The sequence below is a fragment of the Rattus rattus genome, chromosome 6 (genome assembly GCF_011064425.1).
Source record: "Rattus rattus isolate New Zealand chromosome 6, Rrattus_CSIRO_v1, whole genome shotgun sequence".
NCBI lineage: Eukaryota > Metazoa > Chordata > Mammalia > Rodentia > Muridae > Rattus > Rattus rattus.
In genome coordinates, this window is record NC_046159.1 from 78,572,358 (window position 1) to 78,595,936 (window position 23,579).

Consider the following 23,579-nt stretch of genomic DNA (forward strand, 5'->3'; position numbering starts at 1 on the left):
TGCAACCTGTTTTAAAATTAATTACTAAACCATAGTTATGCAAAGTGAAGTAGACAAAATCACTTTCTTCATGTTCCGTCAAATGGGCATTAACAGGTCTGTGAGGGCTTTGTTGGTACTCTGCCTTTTTAACAAATTTGAAATATCCATATTTTCACCGTTTATTGAAATAGGATTAAATCACCATGCTTCTATTAATTTTTATAGGAAGCATGTAAATGGGAAGACAAACAAACATGGGAGAGAAGGATGTGGTTCAGATTTCTGAAGTACACTTCAAGAGAATGAGGTGGCTGGGTGGACCTGAATTGTAAGAGAGCACTGACCTTGGATGTACCGTCTGATAATCCTTTTCCTTTCAAACGAGTTCATTCTTTGTGTTTCTGTTTGGTTCAGATAAAACCAGTAGCTGATGTAAATGGCATGGGTTATGAACACTTTATTTTTGTTCTAAATGATATTGACTTGCTAGAGAGAAATGGCACTTCTGTCAAGGACTAAAAACGTATGACCAGGAGTAAAATGCACTAAAGCTTTCAAGCCAGTGATGGTCTATCCTTGGAAACATTCACAGTAGAGTCTTCAGGTTGAAGAAAGAATTGAAGTTTTCTATCACCTTCTGTAGTGCTAACATTGAATGAGTGTTCAATGACAAGTGAAGCTGCTTTGTTTATTGGATAGTTTGTTTTGCAACACTGTAGCTAAGATCCCATACATGTTAGTCTACTCTTCTATGTCTGTATAATATAGCTTATAATATGAAGGGGAACTTTCCCATGAAGTTCTAGTTGGCTTTGAATGGCCTGTCCTATTTTGTTGTTTTACTCCTGTTTGCTTTCAGGATTCAAGTATCACGGTGAGGAGCAACTTTGGAGATGGAAAAGGAAACAGTGCAAGGGTTCTTCCCACAGTCTCTCCAAAAGATAGGCTAAAATGGCCTTCCTTTTAAAAGATTGCATTCATTTGTTTGATCACCCACTAAGGAGGTAAGAAGCCATTTTTTTTTCTTTTTGCTTCCCAGCCTGCTTTGTGGACACAAGTAGAAGCTCCCTGTCTGATCCACAGCACGAAACCCATGTGGTCTTTTAAGAGAAGTCATGTAAGAGATGAAAAGGGATTTTTATTTGCAAACAAAAAGAAATATACAAAATAATTAAAATGAAGAAAAGAGATTTCAAAAGTATAATTCAAAACAAAGCCAAAAACAAATGAAACTTTTCATTGGTAAGACTGCTGTTAAAAATCTCATTATTTCTCCTTAAAAATATTTTAAATACTTGGTATTTTTTTTAGTTTCTTCAAACTTTAGTTTCCTTTTAGAAAAACAAAAATGCCTATCTGAACGTTTCTGAAAGCTCACTAAATTCTTTTCAGTGTTTCTTTCTTTTTTGTCTGATGCAAATCACTTAGATGAAAGGAATAGGCACTTTCAGAAGGTCATTGTAAGAGAGCTCATGCACCCACCCTGCCTGTAGGAATCTCAAGGAAAATGCATAAGGAACACAGTGACAAACCATGCAGCCTAAAGCCTGGCACTCCCAGGATGGTGTGATGGCTTCAGTATCCTTCCTCTGAGCTATAAAGACTAAAGCCTGTGTAGGCGAAACATTTGCATTTTACTTTTCCATTTGGAGAGGAAAAGCATTTAACTCTTACAGAGCCACACACACACACACACACACACACACACACACACACACACACAGACACACACACACACACACACACCTTGCCACTTTCATAGTCAACCAAGTTACAGGAGAGTGATACCGAGGTGGAACAGGAAGAGGTGGCTACTGTGGGGCAGTTTTTGAGTCACTCCTCAGGCTTTGTTAGGATAGAACCTTATTGAATTCTTTTAATAAACTCCAGCGGAGAAGATACATGTATTTTCCAGGAAGGTTGCAAGTATTAAGTCCATAGCAAATACTAGGTCTCCAGACTCCAAAGGCAGTCCTTGATTTCAGGAGGATTTCTGGTGGTTAGAGAAGTCAGCAGCCCACAGGAACTTGCCAATCCAGTTTTCCTTTACTAAATGGAGACATTTATTTCCCTTATCACAGAAGAATGGACAAATGGCTATCTTAGTGCCTATTAGTGTACTGAAGTACATGCTGGCCTTCAGGCTCCCTGAGCATCAAAAGTACTTGTGACACAGTTCAAAGTCCATGCCAGTATCCTACCTTTTCTCATCTTCTTACCCTAAACTCCCTCCAGCTCACTGGCTTCCATGGGTACTCATTCTCTACTCATTCACGTTTTAAACCTGCTATTTCTCAAACTTCCTCCATCTCTCTTCTATCTGTCTATCTTTGTCTGTCTGTGTCTCTCTCTGTTTCTCTCTGTGTCTCTTTCTGTAACTCCCTTTCACTCTTTTCCCTCTTCTCTCTTTCTCTCTCTCTTCTTTCCTGGTCAGATCTAGTCTGCTGGCTATGTTCACTACATATTATTTCTCTGCTCTGGACTTTTACAAATGCCTCTGGTTGCTCTATTTCTTATATCTATGGTAAAAAATTTTCCCTTTAACCTTACCATGGAGAGGTCATGTTATCCGTTTATACAATAAGTACATTGTAACAAATAACCATCCAAGGTGAAATCTATTTTATTTGTTTTCTCGGCTGTAAAACAAAATTTTTATTCAAAAAGCTTTGTTGTCCCTAAAACAACTTCATCACCCTATAATTCCAAGAATAGTATTGGTACATAAGTAATTCACTTTCTATTTATAAAGTGTAGGCAGAGTTGGACAACATCTCATTCCGAGGTCATATCGTGCTGTAAGGTTCTGTCACCTATTCGTCCACATCTGGTCTGTTGCTGTCTTTGCTGATCCTGACTGGCAAATACTAAGAAAATAACTTTCTTTGATTTGCAACACACTCTCAGTCCTTTGTATTACCTTTGCAAAATGTTAGGAAAAGAATCTAAAGGAGTTTGACAGTCTTTGGATTTTAAAAACAGTTGTATATCTTTGAGGGGGAAAATAACTTGTGCTTTTTTGATTCATGTTCATATGCTGAACCATTAAATCCTTGAGTAGGGAGACAGATACAAAAAAATTTTTTAAGGAGACATTAAATACAAATGGAACACAGACTCTCCCCTGGGAGATTTACATTGGTTACAAAGAAGAACTGAACTTTTCCTATAGATGATGTCTTTTAACTAGGCAGTGTGCAACTAGAAAAGCTAAAAGATGGATGCTCAGTGGGAAGGCTTTCTCCATTACTTAATGCTGATAAAAACTTGTTTCTATTTTTACTATAGAGCATTCATGCAGTACACTGAGCCTTTGCTTCCTGCTCGCTCCCTCTTAGAGGTGAGGGCCTTTGGAAACTCCATGTGTGAAAAAGTGGCTGTTGATAGGAGAGGTGGGGTGTGCCTTACCTCATTGATGATGATCCAGTGACAGTCAAAAGCAACCAGATTAGTCTCCACCACCTAGAAGGGAAAAGAAGCAAGTCATCAGCATTAATCATGAAGAAGGAGCCACTCTAAGCGGACCCACTCCGTTAATGGACAAAGCACTGTTAGGAAAGTCTTGGATCAGCTACAGATGGACCGCTATCAGCACAGCAGGGTAGATACAGCAGGGTTTGCTGGCAGACACTGGGGACAGGCTAAATAAGCTCGAAAACGGCATTCACCAAGGATAGAAACATGCAAATTTAAAAAAGAAAAACATTTAAACAATAAAGTTTTTAGATTGAACAGATTTCGAATCTCTTACATATTCCTAGTCCTAATACATCTCAGTGCTATGATCTGTGTAATAAATATTTAAGTAGTACTACAATCTCATTCAGTCACAACTTAATGTTTTTATCATCTCAGTGTGTATATTACTGTTTTGACCGAACTCTGTGGTGAAAAATGGTTTTGTGGCATGCATTTGAAGTAGATTCTGTTCTAGGTTAAACTGTAAAATAGAGAAAAGCAATTCATATTGCATTCACAATGTATTATATCTAAAACAAAGAAACAATATGTTAAGTAACAATCTTTTTTTTTTTTGAAACAGGATATCACTATGTAACCCTGGCTAGTGATATACAGTATGATATAAACCTTGCCTTGAACTCGCACATATTTTGCACGTGTTCCTCAAGTGAAAGAGATTAAGGGTATAGACCACCATGCCTGGTGGGAGAGTGATCTTGACTGATGAACTTTGAATATTTGGCATAGGCCAAAAATAAGCTTATCTGAGCATATAAGTGTAATGCATCTCTCTGCCTCTGTGTGTGTGTGTGTATGTGTGTATTTGTGTGTCAGTATGTATAGATTTGATTGTGTGTGTGTGAGTGTGTGTGTGTGTGTGTGTGTCGGATAGAGGTGTTGCTTTTGTAACAAGGTTTTCATTGTACATATTCTTATTACACATTTTCTAAGACATGTTTTCACAGTCCAAGTGACACTGCTTTGTAATAAATCATTACTGTATTTTAGTGGTAGTATTTATAGACTAGACTCTGTCTCAAGTGTAGATGTTTTCTATGAACTACCAAGGATGTTTCAAAGTGCGAGCTGTATTTGGGGGTTGTTCTTTGTCCTGTGAAGTAACATTGCTTCAAAAGTGTATTGAATAAGAAGAAATGTAATTGTATTCATGTATTTTATACTGTTTGATTTTTTCAATTCAAATATACAATTATTTGCACTTATTTTTAATATTGATATATGTAGGTTGATGTCATTATGCAGGTGAAGGCAGGTACAGGGTAGAACGAGGCTTGTCATTGGACAAAAAGGAAGGTTGGGCAGGAGAAAAGTTTTAGAAAGGCAGAGGAGGCCAGAGGAGAGAGCTGAGAGAATATGGCAGCAGATGTTAAGATTCCTCTCTGTGCATATTACAGGTTGTTATGACTATTATTAAGGGATGGGTGTGTACAGGTCTTTGTGTTATCTAGATGGACAAATTATATCTTATTAATTGGTTCAGAGGATATTGTGTGATGTATTCTCTCATGTGGCGACTTAATTGAGTTCAAAAGTGTGGCAAGAGACAACGAATCCTTCTCTGAATTGGGATGTGTATGCCTGGCATGGTGGAAGCCACCCAAGAGTGCTGTGAGTGAGGGTGGTGGCCTGACAGAATGCTGTGTTGGAATGGCTCATTGCCAGAGGGTCAGAAAGTACTTGGGGGCAGCGAGCGTGGAGCCGCTGAGATAAATTAGCGCTAGTTCCAATGACCCTCTGGAGCCAGAATTAGCAGGAACCAGACTGCAGGCTATCTCCGGGAACCGATTCCACCACTTTTTATTTTTACAGCAACAGATATATTATACTATTTTAATATATTTTACTTTAATATGTCATTTGAACCCCATGAACTTGATGAATAATACAAATTATGAATATTGAAGAAAATGAAGGCTTATTTTTTACTTTCAGGTTTATTTCTGTTTTTAGGGTACATATATATGTATATATATATAATCACTTCTAAGTGAAATTTAAAAGAAAATATTCATTTATTTTATGTATGTGAGTACACTGTTGCTCTCTTTAGACATCCGAGAAGAGGGCATCAGACTCCATTACAGATGGTTGTGAGCCACCATGTGGTTGCTGGGAATTGAACTCAGGACCTCTGGAAGAGCAGTCAGTGCTCTTAACCACTGAGCTATCTATCTCCCCAGCTCCTAGGTAAAAAATTTTATGGAGCATATCATATGTAGCAATGCCCAGTTTTAATTATAGGAAAAACTTTTAACTTTATATCAGTAATAGCAAAGTTTTTTAAATTTTTAATTGTCTTCATTAATATTTATAGAGGCATATCAATGATTTAATAACAATGAAAAACATTAGAAAATAAGTCGACATTCCACCAGAATTAAAAAAGGGATAAACCCAACATTTGGGTGTTCGAAAAATCTATCTCCGTATAAGAAGTCAAGATGCTTCTTCATATGGGAGAAAACCTTACATTTAAAATATGAATGAGAAAGATTAAGGCCAAGCCACAGGTAGTGCAGACTGAAAGCACTTCAAAATAATATCAGTGGCAAAATAGAAAAACAAAGTAATTTAGGTAAAATTTCCCTTTAAAATGATTATCTGTGCCATGTGGACAGGTTGAGAAAATCCAAGTAGGAGAACTCTACAGTGCATATAGATATTGTTATTTTTTTTTTTATTTCAGGACTGAGGGACTACTAAATGATAGCGTAAATAGTTTACGGAAAAAGTGAAAGTAATATTTTACACCACGGTTTGAAATAAAACACAGAACAGTATGAAGCTTCCACAAAGAGGAAAGGTAACCATAGCATCCCGGCCCGTGATGCAAGTGTCTTATCCTAGACCCAAGCCTCTCATCCCAGACCATGGTGTAGTCCACGTTCCTCACGAACAGTAGAGAAGTACTCTGCTTTACTATTTTCTACCCCAGGAGTATTACAATACAAAATCATGTTAGCAGTATACATTTGAAACAAGGAAAACATTATTAGCATCTACTGCATACAAACAATCAGTTACCTTTCTTATTAGCTGAGACCTCTTTGTCATAAGTGGGCAACTCTGTGACCCTGTGTTTGAGCATGTATGATTATTCCATCCACATGCCTCATGTGCTGTAGAAGACAGTGCTTTTAACCTCCCTTTCTACCTTTCAAGTTGGCAAGTTCTCTACTGTTTCCCTGCGATACTGTTTTAAAATCACTAGTTTCATATCATTCCTTCAAAGCCACACCTCTGATTCCAGCCCCGATAATGTGAGCAGAAGTGGTGCAGGACACTTCCAAACCTATGTGCCTGTGCCCGCATACTAAAGCCTGTGTGTTTCTGACCACTTGCTTGTGCTTGTCTGCTATACCTTGTATCGTGTGGACACTGTGTCATGCCCAGGAATACTTAGAAAGTCACATTGTCTCTGGCACAGAAAATAATTTTTCTCCACATTTCTTGCTGTTACATTGTAATGTAATATGAGACATTACATTTTGGGCCTACTTTTTTACAGTAATTCAGCATCTTTTGTCTAAAGTAAAACATTGATACTAATGTTTGCTCTGTACCTTTTTACATTCTTAAATTATAATTAACATAATTACTAACATAACTTGAGCTTCTGTGATTAATAAAGACTTGATATGAAAATTACAGATTGCATGGTGGACATTTTAGTAGATATTAAATATTTGACATTTCCTTCTACAGGGGCATTTTTCTTTGTAGAAAGAAATCAATTGCTATTAGAATGATACTTAGTAATGAAAAGTCAGAGATTCCCTGTCCTTTTAATCATATAATAAAGAATATTTATACATACAAATCCATGAAGTACTGAAGCACCATATTTCAAAGAAGCTTTAAAAAACTATAATGCATACAAAGCGTTATCTGGAGAAATGTGCACTAAAAGAGGAATAGGATTCCTTTAGGTCAAGGTTAATTTGTTCATGAATTAATAATAAGATCACATAGAATCTTGGATATTTTTTAACTGAATGCTACTGAAAGAAGGTGACATTTTAAACTGATTACAAATACAGTTTGGAAAGGGGCATAAAGAGGTTGGAGCTCAACGGTCTGTACCTTAGGAACTTGAATGATGATGACATGAGTTACAGTAGAAGGCACAGGTGGCTTATCACAGAGGCGGAGACCCACCAGTGAATGAAAGGAGAAGCAGGGTAACAGTGTTATCCTTCTCACAGGTTAGCAGCCCCAGATGACAGTGCTCATTCTTAAGGGAGACATATTTAAAAACAAGCAACTTTGGAACTAAGTGTCGCTAAGGAATGAGAAATGACCACTGGGTATCCGCAATGGTTTACATGATAATTTAAATACTTTTAGTAACATTAACCCCTTTCCATGTAAAAACATTTAAGTTTCAGTAATGCTGTGTCACGCTAGTGGCGCTGCTGAATTAAAGGACCAAATTCTGGATTTAAGATATTACTATTTTAATTATTTTGGGGCAACCTAGAATTTCTAAATTCTTTATATTTATTTCTATAGTTATGATACAATTCATTTAAGAAAGAAATTTTTCTCCAATGATGTATTCTCTTCAACAACTTGACTGGATTTATAATTGCCATGGAAACACATTCCAGGTATATCTATGAGGTTGTTTCCCAACAGGTTCAACTTAGGTGGAAAGACCAGCCATGAATACATGCGGCATCATCTCATGGTCTGGGAACACAGAATTTTATGCCTCCACTAAGGGATCCCATGTTTTAAGAATAAATATAAAGTCATACTGATTTAAATACACATGGGAGTCTAGAGCGTCAGCTCAGAAATTAAGAGGATATGCTGCCAGTGAATGCTCACACTGCAGCTCACAACTGCCTTCAATCCCAGACCAAGGGGATCTAATGTCCCTTCTGGCTTCTGCAGGCACCAGGCTTGAGCAGCTCCCCACCCCATTGCATTTCTGCTTCCTGACTTCTGATACATCCTCATTGGCTGCCATACTACTTCCTCTCTGGCTTCCCTGTTAAAGTGGGCAGTGTTGCTTCTTAAACACGGTATCAAAACAAAACCCTTCTCCCTTAAGTAGTTTTTTGTCAATGTTTTTGTTCTTGTTTTGACGCAGCAACTAAAAAAGTATTATATATATATATATATATATATTCATATCTTTCTTACTTAAATAGCACAGTTTACATTTTACTGGAATTGGATTGAAATTCCCCTCCTAACACGCGCTTTAAAAAAAAAAATAATAGGACTTCTCTGATATCCAACACATTATTGTTAAAATTCTCAGGGCTCATTGTGTGGATTATTAGTAACTTCAAGTTGTGTTTTTTTAAGTAAAATATCAAAATTGTGAGGTGATAATAAAATATTCGTAATTCAATAATAGCATGTATTACCATGATGACACAGAAAAAGTGCCTAAAAGACTGCATTCCTCTTGGCAACCCAAAGCAAACAGCAAACTTTAGGGGAAAAGCAAATCAGAGCAAAGCTATCCAGCAGGAACAGCAACTGAACTCAGCAGAGGAACAGGAGATATGGAAACAGAGGCTTTTCTTGGAGATCTGTTTTGAATATCCTCACCCCATAAGTCTTTTTTCTGCATTAGACATGGGTATTTAGGTGTGTGTAAAGAGCAGGTCTCACATGCAGTGCGGTGCTGTGGTCCACTTCTACGTTTAGCAATGTAATTATAACAAAGGCGACCTTTCCACCTTCTACCAGGCTGAGCTTACTTTAAGTGAATTCCGCTAAAAAGAAGGTGACAGAGGAATCAAGTCCTGTCAGGGAGACGAGCCATGAGTAAGGACAGACCATCTGTCACTGGCAAGACCTTAGGACTTCTGAGTCTTTAGTAAGGTCCAACAATTTATCATCATGTCTTCTGATGTTCGCTCTCAAATCTTTAGCTGTGCTAAGTAACACAATCCGAAGCAAAGACATCAACCACGCTGCCAGAGTGTGTCTCTCACTGGGATTAAATGCAGAACAGATCCTACAAGTACAGAGGACAATTTAATTGACTAAACAATAACAGCAACATGCTGTTATTTCACTCAAGCTTGTGGCTCCACTAAATTACATTTGTTTCCTTCCCAGGATGCACTGACTATTATACAAAGGTTTGTGATACACCCCGGCAGCCAGGACAGCCGGTGTTTGCTTCTGTATTCCGACCTACACCAGACACAAGAGGGAAGCCAGTAAGGGCAAGGCCTCTGCAAAAGGTCCCACCCAGGACTTATTCCAGAAGAAGTAGCCAGAGAAATGTATAAGAGCTACTCTCTCCCTGCTCCTGACTGGTGATAATAAAACTTGTTCAGCATTGCTAGAACTACCTTCCATGCAACAGTTCTTCGATGCTTTGCCACCAGATACATTGAAAAATAAAGCTAAGCACATGCTATTGCTGCATTGCTCCTCAAAGCCTGAACATCCACTCAGAAGTATAATGACCACGAAAGTCACTAAGACGGGATACAATTTTAGATTATGTAGTGAAGCCATAGAGTCATAAACATGGACTTTTAAAATCAGAATCAGTGCACTCATTTTGTTTCTTCATGTATCCTTCCACAAACTATCAAGCTAGTGAGCTTCAGGTTCTCTTTGTCAATATGGATAAAACTGTCCCCACATAGCACTACCGTCAGGAGGTTAAGAGATTGAAGACAACACTAAGATTACAATGGATATCAGCTACTTGTGTCTAAACATATGTTAATGGTCTCCAGTGCACGATATTTGGAATGACAAAATTCCAAATGAATTTCACAAAGAACTTTTTTCCCTACTGTAGATCTTGTGTGATTAAAACATTTCAAGAGCTGCCAACTAGAAACGATGTCAAGATACCCATACAGTTCTATAATGTCTAAAATTCGTTGAAATTCTTTGCGATCTGAGCAGCGTCCCATAGTAGCCCTAGAGAATGCACAGCCAACGCGCTGACCTGTTTCCACAAAGCAAGAACAACTGGTGAACTGCTACTTCATGTAAGTCCCGAGTCAGACATAATGGTTTAAACCAAACGGCGATACCACTTTCCTTCCGGTTTTTGTTTGTTTGTTTTGTATAAAACACACTATAGCGACTTGTATGCTCATGTTTATTGTGTTACCCAAAAAAGTTGTCTGCAATGTCCCTCAAGTAGGTTAAAAGAAGCCTGTGCCCAGTTGGCTCTGATTGGGAATTTAGAATTGCTGAGCAAGAAACTCGGGGGACGAGAAGAACAGATTCCACCATGGGACCAGACCATACCATACCAGAAAGAAGCGGGAGGGTGAGATGGCCCAAATGAAGAAGCAAAGGGGAAGTGGTCCCATGGGATTGCTGCCTAGAAGAAAACAGGGCAACAAAGGTAAAATATAGATTTAGAAAGTGTTAACTCAGGAATACCAGAGGGGAGTGTGTGTTAGTTGCCGGGAGGTTTGGAATTACCCAGCCGTCGATCAAGTTAAGGCTCATTAAATATAAAGGTTGCATGCATGAGTGTGTGCGTGCGTGTGTGCATGCGTGCGTGCGTGCGTGCATGTGTGTCTTTTCATTCATGAATCCAGAGCTCTTGGGTGGGTACAGAGACGCACACGCACCCATCGGGAGCATAGAGCAGCTTTTAAAGATTTATCACTACCCCAGACCAAATCACTGTATTCTCTTCAATAAAGTATATAAAGAGGGTAAAAGGGTATAAAGTAGATATACGCGACTTTTATTTTTGTTTGGAGCTCATTCCAGCTGCCCTAATGGTCTATGTAGGTCAACAGGACCACAGCTCAATGCATCTGAGTTCAGAGATCACATTGCTCTACTCTTCCTAAGGCTCAGCAAACACATTCACATTAAGGTACTTGTGAGTATCATTTTTCTAACCATCCTTTTGTATTAGCCATGGTCTTCTCCCTAGCACAGAAACAAGTATAAGAAAGCAGTAAAGTGCTCAGGCACAAAGAATCTACATCCCAAGTTGATCGAGCAGATGGCAGCAGAAATCCTCACGTTTCTACTGGGCAGTAGGGGGCTGTTCCACAGCCCCTTGTCTTGTCAGTGGTTCCATGTGCTCAGCATGGAGCCCCGCTCTCTTCTGTTACCTCCAAGCAGCTATTCTCTGCCATCCCACTTTCTGCCTTTTGCTTTGGAAGCTGGGCTTTCATCTTCCAGCTGGAAGATCACGAATACTTCCATCCAAATCCTCTAGCCATCCCTGCCAAAGTTATTTCATAAATGGATTTGCTAGATTTATTGTTTCTTCTGTGCACTTGGGTCTTCCCACACCCCCTGGGAGATGGAATCATGCCACAGCAGCGAGCTGGCCAACGCTGTGATACCAACTGTTTTTCAATGTGTAAAGATGTGTGCTGATCCAAGGAAATCCACTGCTTTCATCACATGGCATAGACTGTCTTCCCGTGTCCTGTATGGTCCAACAAAGACTGAACAGTGGTTAGAAGTAAATTCAACACTTCAATGCTTTGATGAGACTATAAAGGTTTAATGATTATTGTTAGGTCAATGGATTACTGTACTATTGTTTTACTTCTCTTTTAAATACATTTGAGGTTTGTCTGCTTGGCCGTGAATTCACTCCATAGCTGAGATTGGCTTCTTTCTCCCAGATCGCATGTGTTAGGATATAGATGGCTGTTATCATATTTGTTTCTATTTTTAATTATTTTTAAAATAATTAAATTTAATAATAATTTAAATTACTTTTGCTTCTATATAATTATACTTATTTTTAATTCTTTTGGGATTTCTATTGATATTGTAGGATTCTTGTATCTTGGCTGTATCAATCAAAGGCCTATTGTTCCAAGATTGTGTGTGTGTGTTTTGCTTGCATGTGTTTGTGTATGAGTATACTTGTGCATGGGAAGATCAGAATTGGCTTTTGATTTTTCCTACAAATATATATATATATATATATTTGTACATTCCTAGTACTTGCACAGGTTAGTAAAAGTCACTATACAGCCTGGACCTAGGATTTGAGACAGTTGTGACCAACTGAAGAATTGAGCTCAAATCGTCAGAAAGAGTAGCCGGTGCTGTTAATTTCTGAGACAACTTTCTAACATCTCTCTAGATCCCTCTATTTTATGTGTGTGTCGTGGGGCAGGGTTTCTCTAACTAGTTCTGGCTGTCCTGGAACTGACAGAGCTCCTCCTATCTCTACCTACCAAGTGCTGGGATTAAAAGCATATACCACCATGCCCAGCTGCATGTGGACCTCTCTGATTCAGTCAGGCCACCTAGTCAAGTAAGCCCCAGGGATCCCCCTGTTTCCACCTCCTGAACTCTGGAATTATAAATATAAAATTCCACATCTGGTTTCTTACACAGACACAGACCACCCAAAGTCAGGGACTCCTATGTGTACGTGAAGCACTCTACTAAGAGAGAGACTCCTCAGACCCCAAAACTATTTCTCAGATTCTGATGAAGAATAGCACTTCCTTTTTCCTTTCACCCCATTCTAACATGGCTACTTTTAGACAAACCAGGAAATGCAATTACAGTGTTTATTTATTTTTAATAGTCAAATGATCAATGGTAGGATACATTAGTTCCTAAGTGTGACTGACAGCATAAATGAGCAAACCTTTAATGGGAGTTTGATCAAGATTTAAAATGACAGTTTGGTGAATATTGATACTTAACTGGTAAGATTTATAAAGTGTTTTTTTTCCTGACTTGAAGCAAGGAGAACAGAAAGACATAAGGGAAGGGGGAAACGGAAGAATAGAAAGGGAGAGAGAATATAAGAGAGATTCTCAATGACAAATAACAGCCAAAGGAAGGGGGAAACGGAAGAAGAGAAAGGGAGAGAGAATATAAGAGAGGTTCTCAGTGACAAATACTATTCAGAGTCACGCGTGCCCTTCACGCAGTGAGTTTTCACACCCTTGGGTCACGACTTGCATTTCTGCTTTATCCTACATAGACAACCATTTGTCACATAGTAACTATCTGTCTTCCCTATGTCTGTTGTACAATGCAATTTTCTTCCTCCTTTGTGTTTGCCTGAGTCTCTGACCCCATTATCCTCAAGGGAATTGTGCTTATGCAAGTAGTTGAGAGGACAGGCATCATTTTATGTACTCTTCCACTCCCTTTTTGAAGCTCCCTAAGAGAAACGCCATCTTCACCACTGGTGTGCCCTCATCTCCAATCAGTAATTATATCCACAAAGCAGGATTTCCATAAACATGGTGCTAAGGTCAACACAGAAATTACTAAGTATAATTTAGTAAACAATTTTTGCAGTGCATCAGTAATCAAATAATGTAATTTAATATGTATTGAGTACTTAGTATGTATCAGGGACTAGATAATCATGCATATGGATGCTCTGAGTATTAAATTATATGGCATGCACACATTCTGTGTGTGTCTGCAAGCTTTGTCTCCCCCAAATTTTATGTGAGTATGAAGATTAATTTTATGTATATATATATGTATATATCTTGTCAAATTCCCAGTATCTGTATTATTTAAGTCATACAATACACATATATTTTATATATTACATATTTATATAAAATATTTATATATAAATAAATGCACGCATAGGTATATAAAGGGCTGGAGATGACTCAGTGGTTAAGAGCACTTGCTACTCTGGCCAGTGACCCAGACATGGTTCCCAGAACCAACATAGCAGCTCATAACTATCTTAACCTCCAGTTATTAGATATCTGAAGTTCTCTTCTGGATTCTGTGTGTTCTATACTCACACTGTACAAATACATACAGGCAGAAAAACACTCATGAAATCGAAAAAAAAAATAAATAGAAGAAAAGTAAAAGAAACTGAGGGAACAAAACCTCGAGTAACTCACTGAAGTCCTAAGATTAGGCTTAAGTAGCAGGCAGTGATTTTCATAGCTTTTTATATGAAAATGTTCTCCTAGCTCTGTTTCTTACTGTTGCAGAAACTATTATGCAGGTTTTCAAAATGAGAGCTGTAGTTAAGCTGAAGGTTGCAGAACAATGTGAGGGCACACTGCAGTTCTCATTTATATCATTCCGTGGTAACTTATGAATATCTCTCCATCTCCAAGAGGTAAGCAGTGAAGCATTAAATAATCTGAGCAGTTCAAACAGTGAGTCTACTGCTTCACCACATGCCCATTTGTGCTGACCTGGTGTAAGAACATCTGTTCTTGGCGATTCTCTGTCCTCACCTCCTTTTTAGGATTGGACATTCTTTCTGCTACAATGATCAACAGACTAAACGCTTTATACATGTATCTGTTCAGTTTAACTACCCATGCATGTGTCTTTTACACTACGCCTCCTTATATGTGTTTCTCTATCCGGTCCTTATCCAAAGAAAGCTATTTATTACTGTAATTCCATCACAGCAGAAATTTGCAGTGCTGCCACACAAGGAAGGGTAGAATGCTGGGAGAGAAGAAATTGGACAATGATTCCCAACGATTATGCTAAAAACCAAAATGCAAATTAAACACTAAGTGTCTGCATGTGGGCAGTTAATGGGTTTACTGATTTTCATAAAGTGGTGAAAGCATTTGTATGTAGCTTGATTCTGTCCTGCAACATTCATAACTCATTGTTGGTGAAGCTGATTACTGCACACTGCTATATTACTCATTGTAAGACGTATGTCACTCAACATTTTGTCTATCTTTTAGCTCATTATACATTGCATAGAGACTTTGCTTTCTAGAAGTTTCAAGAGTATTATATCAGTGATTTTGGAATTGAAAGATGTCAATGTAATTCTCATTGGTTCCAATTTGTCCAAAGACACAGAATCCAAATACAAAATGTAAACTTCCAAGTCCATCACCTAAAACTATTTGTGGTGTCTGTCATCCTCAAAACATTTATGCTTAATGAAAACTTGACCATTAAAGCTTTGAATTAAGTAATCAAAACTGATACTTTCCCTTATTTTTAGGTGTCCGGAGTCATTCTTTCTCCATTAAAACAGTCTTCACAGTTGACAGTAAAATCAGTTGTTATGATGTTGAGCTAGGCACGATGAACATTATTCAGAGTTCTAAGTGACTGGCTTTCTCCGTCTGCGCTATTTCAGGATAATGGATATAAGCTACCTTTTCTTACCACTGACAAATCACCGTATGTATGGTATTAGAAATGTTAGTAACAAAGTGCCACTTGGAACCAAAGCACTAACTGCTATCTGCTCAAACAAAGTTCTACTACATGCAGAAAAGAAGTTCAGTACTTGACACAGCAACCTGTGCCATGATCACATGAGGCAGACATATACAAAGTCAGCTGAAATTTGGTAGTGATTCTATGCTACTGGTAACTTTATGTCTGCTTGTTCTTAAACATTTTACACAATACCCTCTGTCTGTACATGTTTATAAACACATTCTTTATGCAAAATAGTCTGTGTTGCCTTATAGAATGCACACTATGTGATTTTTTTGGTGTGACTGCAAATGAATGACTTCTAACATTTACTTAATTATGACTACAAGTTCTTTTTTTTATAAACTTAGTTTTATTCTTCTTGCATTCTCCCAGTCAGTGACATTCTAATGCTCCAACTTCAGCCAGTTGAATTATCCGGTCTTCCTAATAGGGTCACAAGTAATTCTGCTCATTATAACATAACAAAACTGGACAAAGCTCATCAGTTACAGATTATTCCCAAACTGTGGATTTCTGCCCTTCCCCAATCTGAAGAGAACAGAGCATTTCTCATTCAGAGCAGTCAAGCTAGAATGTGACGGGTAAGCATATACTAACTGCTGAAGTAAACTCAATCACGTGCTAGAAACAGAGCAGCACGGGGGTTGTTGAGCTCGGAGCACAGTGGGGAAGCAGATGAATGCCTTCATCTTCATCTTCATGCCGAGCAACTCTAAAATCTCTAAAGCCTGTGTACACCCGGACATTCATTCTCCAATGCAATGTACTTAATATTTCATTCAGGAAACCTCAGAATCCACTCAGGGGACAATTTAGCTTCAAAGAATAGAGACATACAGAAGCAAACAACTCTTGTGATTTATGGCTTTCGATGTCGTAAGCTTTAGATCACCCAGACAGACCATTATAGTAACCCCGCCTCCACAGCTGAAAAGAGTCATGTAAACTATGCAGAGGTGACATGAACATATACAGGTATGAAAAAGAAGTCTAACATCTACTTCTCAATATCCACACAGCAACCAGCATCTCCCTTCTCTCTCTACAAATTCACCTACCCCAAGCTGATCCAATGCACATTACAGCTTTCTTCTTCTTCAGCTTCTGCCTTCCTTTTGGTTGACTTGATTTCATGATTTCAAGCTTTTCTTTTTGTCAAAAGCTGACTATTGGCTTCTATGCATTAGACCACAAGCCCTTTCTGAGGCAGGTTTTTTTTTTTTTTGAACAAGCATCTTCCTGTGGTGGAGCCCCATTTGCCTATATTCAGACTCCATTCCTGGTAAGACAATCTTATTCTTTTGTCCTTATGGTTTCTCCCTGTACTTTCTGGAAGTGTCTCCTTAACGAGCCATCTCTATAAAAATACTTGTCTCAGGATCTGTTCCTGTAATTTAAACTGAGTCAGCCTTCCCTCACAAATAAACACAATTCATCCCATAAAAGACAATGGTTCCTAACGTGGAGTGAGAATCTTAAGAACAAAATTCTTGAGACATTAAAGTGATTCATAACCTATTCTATAATTGTACTTCCTATTGTAAACCATTAGCACACTCTCAAAATGCCAGTAAAACTATGTGCAGCATATTGAGAATTCTTTACACTTAACATTATAATCTCTCCCTTTAGCATATCTGAGAACCACATAAAGAACTTTGTAAATAATTCTGCTGGACCCACTACTGAGTTAGAAGGTCTATCATGAGAGCTGTGAATGTATTCTTTTAAGAAGTGTCTCCTGATGCCATACTGAGGACTCTGTGGATAATGCTATTACCCATCCCTTTATAAAGAGCTTAGTCAGAAACAGACTACAATGATCTGGCATGGGTATGCTTCTACTTAACAAATTAAAGAAAATAATTAGACCTTTTAGAGTCACTGAAGTCTATCAAAATCAGTGTGTCTGGAGAGCTTGTGATCAAAAGGCTGATGTGATCCCTGTCCTAAGAGAATGTCACTGAGTGCTGACCAGCAACCATGAATGCACAGTGATGCTTGCTAACACGCACAAGAAAGTGCATTAGAAGTAACTAAGGATACACACCTTCCCAAAGACTGAAGACCCAAAATCCTTTACTAGAAAGAATGTTTCATAACTAAATCTATATCTTAGAAGAAAACTTCTTGAAACACACAATGTTATTAGTAACTCAATAATTGCATTGCAAATCAAGATATTTTCATTATATCTACTTTCCATGTGGGATGATGTGTTTTTATTTACTAGAATTGAATTTTCCTACTTGTAAACATTAGCAATTTTATTTTATTGTAAAGTTTTGGTCTCCTTCTTTCACCAGAATGAATGACAATGTCTGCCTTGGTTACAAGTTATCAATTACTTGAAATACAACTTATTAGATGCCATTTCAAGTTGAATAGTAAAACTCATTTTTTTGCTAAACTGTTAAATATATGATATATAAAAGTTCATTCCAACTAATTGCTATGAGATAAAGTGAAAAGGCAGAAATATCTAGACAATTACTACATGAATTCTGCCCTTTAGTAAGCTTTCATCTTGAGAAATTATCTTATCAACAACTATACATTCTGACTTAAGTGTTTTCCCCTTACTAGGGCTGAGCCCTTAATGCTGAGTGGTCAAGGCCACGTCCCATAACCTCACTTGGAGACAGGTCAGTACTTTGTTGGGATATTTTACAAAGCACAAAGAAATTTTCAACCTCTCACATAGTTCATAGATTACTCAAATATTTGTGTTATTTCAGAGCAAAATTTGATAGTAAACAAAATTTGCATTTTGCCTATGTCGGGATATAAAAGTAAGAGACAGACGCAGGCCTTTTTGGGAATGACGCTGCACTTCCTTCAGATACTAAAACATGAACTGACAGCTACAGTGCTGTGTACCACCAGTGCTCCTCCATAAAACAGTTTGAAAGCATCCTAAAGAGATGGATTGACAAGCTTAAATGCCTTCTTCCCAGGATGACTTCATGTCAGAAATGCTGGAAGATTGCTTTCATATGTCTCAGGACAGTAATTACTTTTGTGAAGAGAACAAGGGCATATTGAAGTACACCCCATTCTGTGGTCTGGGAATCACAATTGTTGAAGGAATCTTATATTTTTTTGTGATCTATTTGCTTTGGTTTATTATAAACATTGGGATATTGACTATGGAGTTTTAAAATATTTGCTACCTTCCACAGACTGAGTCTTCATTGGCTAAGGAAAGCAGGCTAGGCTATACATGAGTTTCTCATATGCTTGCTTCTACAAACCTATGTAAATCAATGGCAAAACAATTTGCATAGTGGTCAATGCAAAAGAAGTTTCACATAAGCAGAAAGTTAACTTCCCCTCTTTGGGTGTAGAGGACTGAAACCAGAAAAACACACATATGAGCCCAGTGTTCATTTCCCTGGGAGATATGCAGATCTATTGCTTTTATCTTTTTCAATTACAAAGTGATACAAGTAAAGCACACAGGCTGATTTGTATCTTTGTAATACATGCTGTGAACAATCCAAGGAAGTGCTTGTCATTCAATGTCTTGATTAAATATTATAAAATATAATGTATTTACTATAGGAGCACACATATTTTTCCCTCCAAAAAATTGGCTAATAATAAGGCTTTACTTTTCAGCTTCTTTAGGTGGTTTATGAACTTGTTTTAAATAAATTGTTTTTGTGGTTATTGGCCTCACTTTACTACAGGGTTTAGGAAGTGAGAATTATGTTTCTCTTTCAGCTCATGTCTAGACATATTACTATTCCTTTCCTCCAAAACCATGGTTATTTTCATGAGACACTACTCCTAAAAGCAAACTAAACTTAATTCACTTGCCATTCATCTTTAAGCTTAAAGTATATGGGGCAGGATATAGATGTTACAGACATAGGGGTAAATATTAAAAAAGGAATTCACCAACCCATGCTGGTGCCAGCTTTATTGGGCCACATGACATCTGTAGGGTATTTTCATCTTAATCAGTGAAGTGTCTCAACCACTAAGCTCCCAATCTCCATCCCATTGCCCAAGCAGCGATCTCACCATCCATCTATCTCCCAAAGCGGGTTGTCTATCTTGCAGCTCTCTTGCTAGAGACTCTACTCACATCACTGGCATCCACTCCTTGTGATTAGAGTCACAACTCCCAGTAACTTGTTAAAACCAAAACTCGATAAGCTTGTAATTTAACAACCGGATTTATATCAGTAAATTCAAACTCCACAAAGCATCTGCACAGTAAACTCACAGCCAATTGATAATGATATAAACTGCCTACCTAGATAAGACACATTGTCCTATAAAAATCCATCGCTTATGAAATATTTATAACTACCTGTGGACATTTAAGACCACATGGATCTCGGTCATTCTTTTCTGCCTCCATCTTGGTTCTTCTTCCCTTTCTCCTCTCTTCCTCCCTTCTTCAAAAGTCTGTACCCATCTTACTTTTTCACTACTCAATCACAGGCCTTGCCTTATCTTGTACCTGCCTTCACCTGCATAAAGACAACAATGTGCATTAGGGAAGCAAGGGAAGACACTGACTGGTCACCAGGAATGATGTCACTCTGGGGAAAATAAAGAAGTTTTGTGGTTGCAATGCTCCAGAAAAGGATAAAGGGAGAAATCTTTCCTGACATTTTTCATTAAATAAAATATACTTTACATGAACTTTGAATCAATAAAATTCAGGGACTAAAATTGTTAGGCAGGAGACAGTCTCTGATGGAATAAATTGGTCCACTAGCAGTGAGAGGTCTTGCCAAAACCCATTAGTAACAGAACAGAGCTGGCCACATACAGATATGATAGGGATAGCTAACTAACTATTTTGCTAGTATTTGTAAGATGTCCTCCCTCAGTCTTCCCTCTCTCCCCTTTCCTCCACATCCCTTTCTTCTTTTTCTCCTCTATCCTTCTGAGTTGATTCAACCCAGGGCCTTGTCATTAAATGTCTTCCAACTGAAAACCCACAAGGCCAGATAGTTTTACTGCAGAATTCTGCTGGACTTTAAAAGAAGAACCAATACCAGTACTCCTCAATCTAGTCCACAAAATAGAAACAGAACAAATACTCACAAACTCTTTTTATTTTCCCTGATACCTAAGCAATAAAAAGGAAGAAATTCAGACCCATTTCTCTTATGAACACTGATGCAAAAATATTCAAGGGAATACTCTAAAACTGAATCCAGGAACACATAAAAAACATCATCCAACATGATCAAGTAGGCTTGATTCCAGGGAGGTGGAGAAGGTGCAATTTATGAAAATCTAGTAAGGTAATCTACTACATAAAAACACTGAAAAAAATCACATGATTTGATATTATACAAATTATGCGTGATTTGATAATATACATAAATAACCCAAAACTTCTACCAGAGATCTCTTATAGCTGATAAATACCTTCAATAAAGTGGCTAGATACAAAATTAACTCAAACAAATCAGTAGCCCTCCTTTATACAAATGATAAACAGGCACAGAAAAAAAATTAGGGAAATAATACCCTTTACAATAGCTACAAATAATATAAAATACCTTGTGTAACTCTAACCAAGCAAGTAACAGATTTTCATGACAACCACTTCAAATCCCGAAGAAAGAAAGTTTAGAAGATATCAGAAGATCAAAACATCTTCAATATTCATGGATAGGTATGATTATCATAGTGAAAATGGCTGTTGCCAAAAACCATATAAAGATTCAATGCAATCTCAATCAAAATTCCAACACAGTTTTTTATAAACCTTGAAAGAGTAATTCTCAACTTCATATGAAAAAACAAACAAACAACAACAAACAAACAAAAAACCGAGGATCACCAAAACAATCCTAAACAGTAAAAGAACTTCTGGAAGAATCACTAACCCTGACTTCAAGTTGTACTACAAAGGAAAAGTGATAAAAGAAATTTACAAGGTATTAATATAGAATCACACAAGTTGATCAAAAGAATGCAATCAGAGACACAGACATAAATCTAAATATCTGTGGATTTTTTGATAAAGAAGCCAAAACCATACAATGGAAAAAGAAAAAATCTGAAACCAATGTTGTTGGTCTTACTGAATGACTACTTGTAGACAAATACAGATAGATCTATATTTAACACCCTGCACAAAAACTCTCATTCATGGGTATCAAAGATATCAACATGAAACTGGATATCCTAAATCTCATAGAAAATAAATGGGAAATAACCTTGAACTCATACTGGAGACAATTTCCTGAATAGAACACCAATGGCTCAGGCTCTAAGATCAACAATTGATAAATGGGACCTCATGAAACAGCAAAGCTTCTATAAGGCAAAAGACACTAACAATAGGATAAAACAGCAGCCTACAGATTGAGAAAGGAATGTCACCAACCCTATATCTGACAGAGGGCTAATATCCACAATTTACAAAGAACTCTGTTAGTCATAAAAGGCAGATAGAAGGAAAGACCTGGGAAGAAGAGGGGAGGAGAATGGAAGATTCAGGATCAGTGTGCAGAGAGACAAGGGAGATGGTCATATGGCCATGAAAATACATGGACATCTGCTACTGATGGTGGGGGGAAAGTAGGGGCATATCAAGGAGGAGACAAAGACTTGGGGTTCTAAGAGTCAGTGAGGGTGACCTAAGTCGTGACTCACAACATTGGGAGTATATAACCTGAAGATGTCACCTTCTCCTTCCAGGCAGGAACCCCACTAGATTGATGGAGAAGACACCTACCTACAAAATTTTCAACCCAAAATTTATCCTGTCTACAAGAAATGCAGGCATGGGAAATGCAGCAGACTGAGGGACTGGCCAAACAATAATTGGTTCAACATGAGACCTATCCTGTGGTATCATTCTCTGATATTATTAATGATACTCTGTTATACTTGCAGACAGGAACCTAATATGACTGTTCTCTGAAGGGTTCCACCCAGCAGCTGACTCAGATAGATACAGATACCCACAGCCAGATAGTAGACGGTGCTTGGGAACTCTCATAGAATACTAGGAAGGACGGTAGTCCCTAAGAGGATAGGAACACCACAGGAAGACCAACAGCATCAACTAATCTGGACCTAGGCCTCCCTATATATATGTACCAGATGTGCAGCTTGGCTTTCATGTAGGCCCTGAACAACTCAGGCAGGGGATATTTCTAAAGCTGTTGACTGTATGTGGGATATGTTCTACTTGAGCTGCCTTGCTGGGCTTCAGTGGAAGAGGAAACTCATAGCCTCCGTCCAGAAACTTGAAGTGGCAGGGTGGTGGGTTACCTAGTGCCCTCCCCAACTTAGAGGAGAAGGTGGATGGCAGAAGGATTGTGGGAGGGGGTGATTGGGAGAAGGCAGTGAGTGGAATGTAAAATAAATAAGTAAAAAATAAAATAAAATTTGAAAAGAATATATAAATCAATTTAAGAAATGTTTTTTGCAGGATTTCTCAAGGAAGCACAATATAAGAATGCAATATGAATTTTATGAGGGTCTTCATGGACCTGAAGGAACAGAAGCAGTTGTCCTAATTAGCCAACTTTTTCAGAAAGATACAAAGGAAGGAGATAATGAGATTTAGGGAATGGTTATCTCAGGATAAGATCCCACCCAGCTAAGGTTATTGTTTTTGTTTGCAGTTGAATAATGAATACTTTGAACTTTTAATCTGGAACGAACTACAATCCAGAAATGGAGGCACACTTATAATCCAGATCTTGAGGCTCGAAGACACAGGCTTTTGATTGGGATGTTGAGGAATAGTAGTTATGAAAACATTAATCCAAGGCATGGTGGGACAGACATTTAATCCCAGGAGACAAAGACAAGCAGACTGCTGAGTTCAAGGCCAGCCTGGGATAGAGCAAGTTCTAGGTGAAAATAAATCTTAGATCTAGGTGTGGTGCTACATGCTTTTAATCCCAGCATTCAGGAGGCAGAGCCATGCAGATCTCTGAGTTCAAGTTCTGTCTACAGAGCAAGTTCCAGTACACCCAAGCTTA

General features: G+C 38.0%; 1 protein-coding gene across 2 annotated transcripts in view; it reads right to left on the bottom strand.

Moving 5' to 3' along the window:
- Grid2 (glutamate ionotropic receptor delta type subunit 2) overlaps positions 1-23,579 on the bottom strand; it is a 1,431,657-nt gene that overhangs the window by 608,879 nt on the left and 799,199 nt on the right. For both annotated transcript variants that reach the window (XM_032906395.1, XM_032906394.1), the window contains exon 5: positions 3,391-3,444. In XM_032906395.1, coding sequence (XP_032762286.1) covers positions 3,391-3,444 — 54 coding nt within the window. The remainder of the gene's footprint in view (positions 1-3,390; positions 3,445-23,579) is intronic.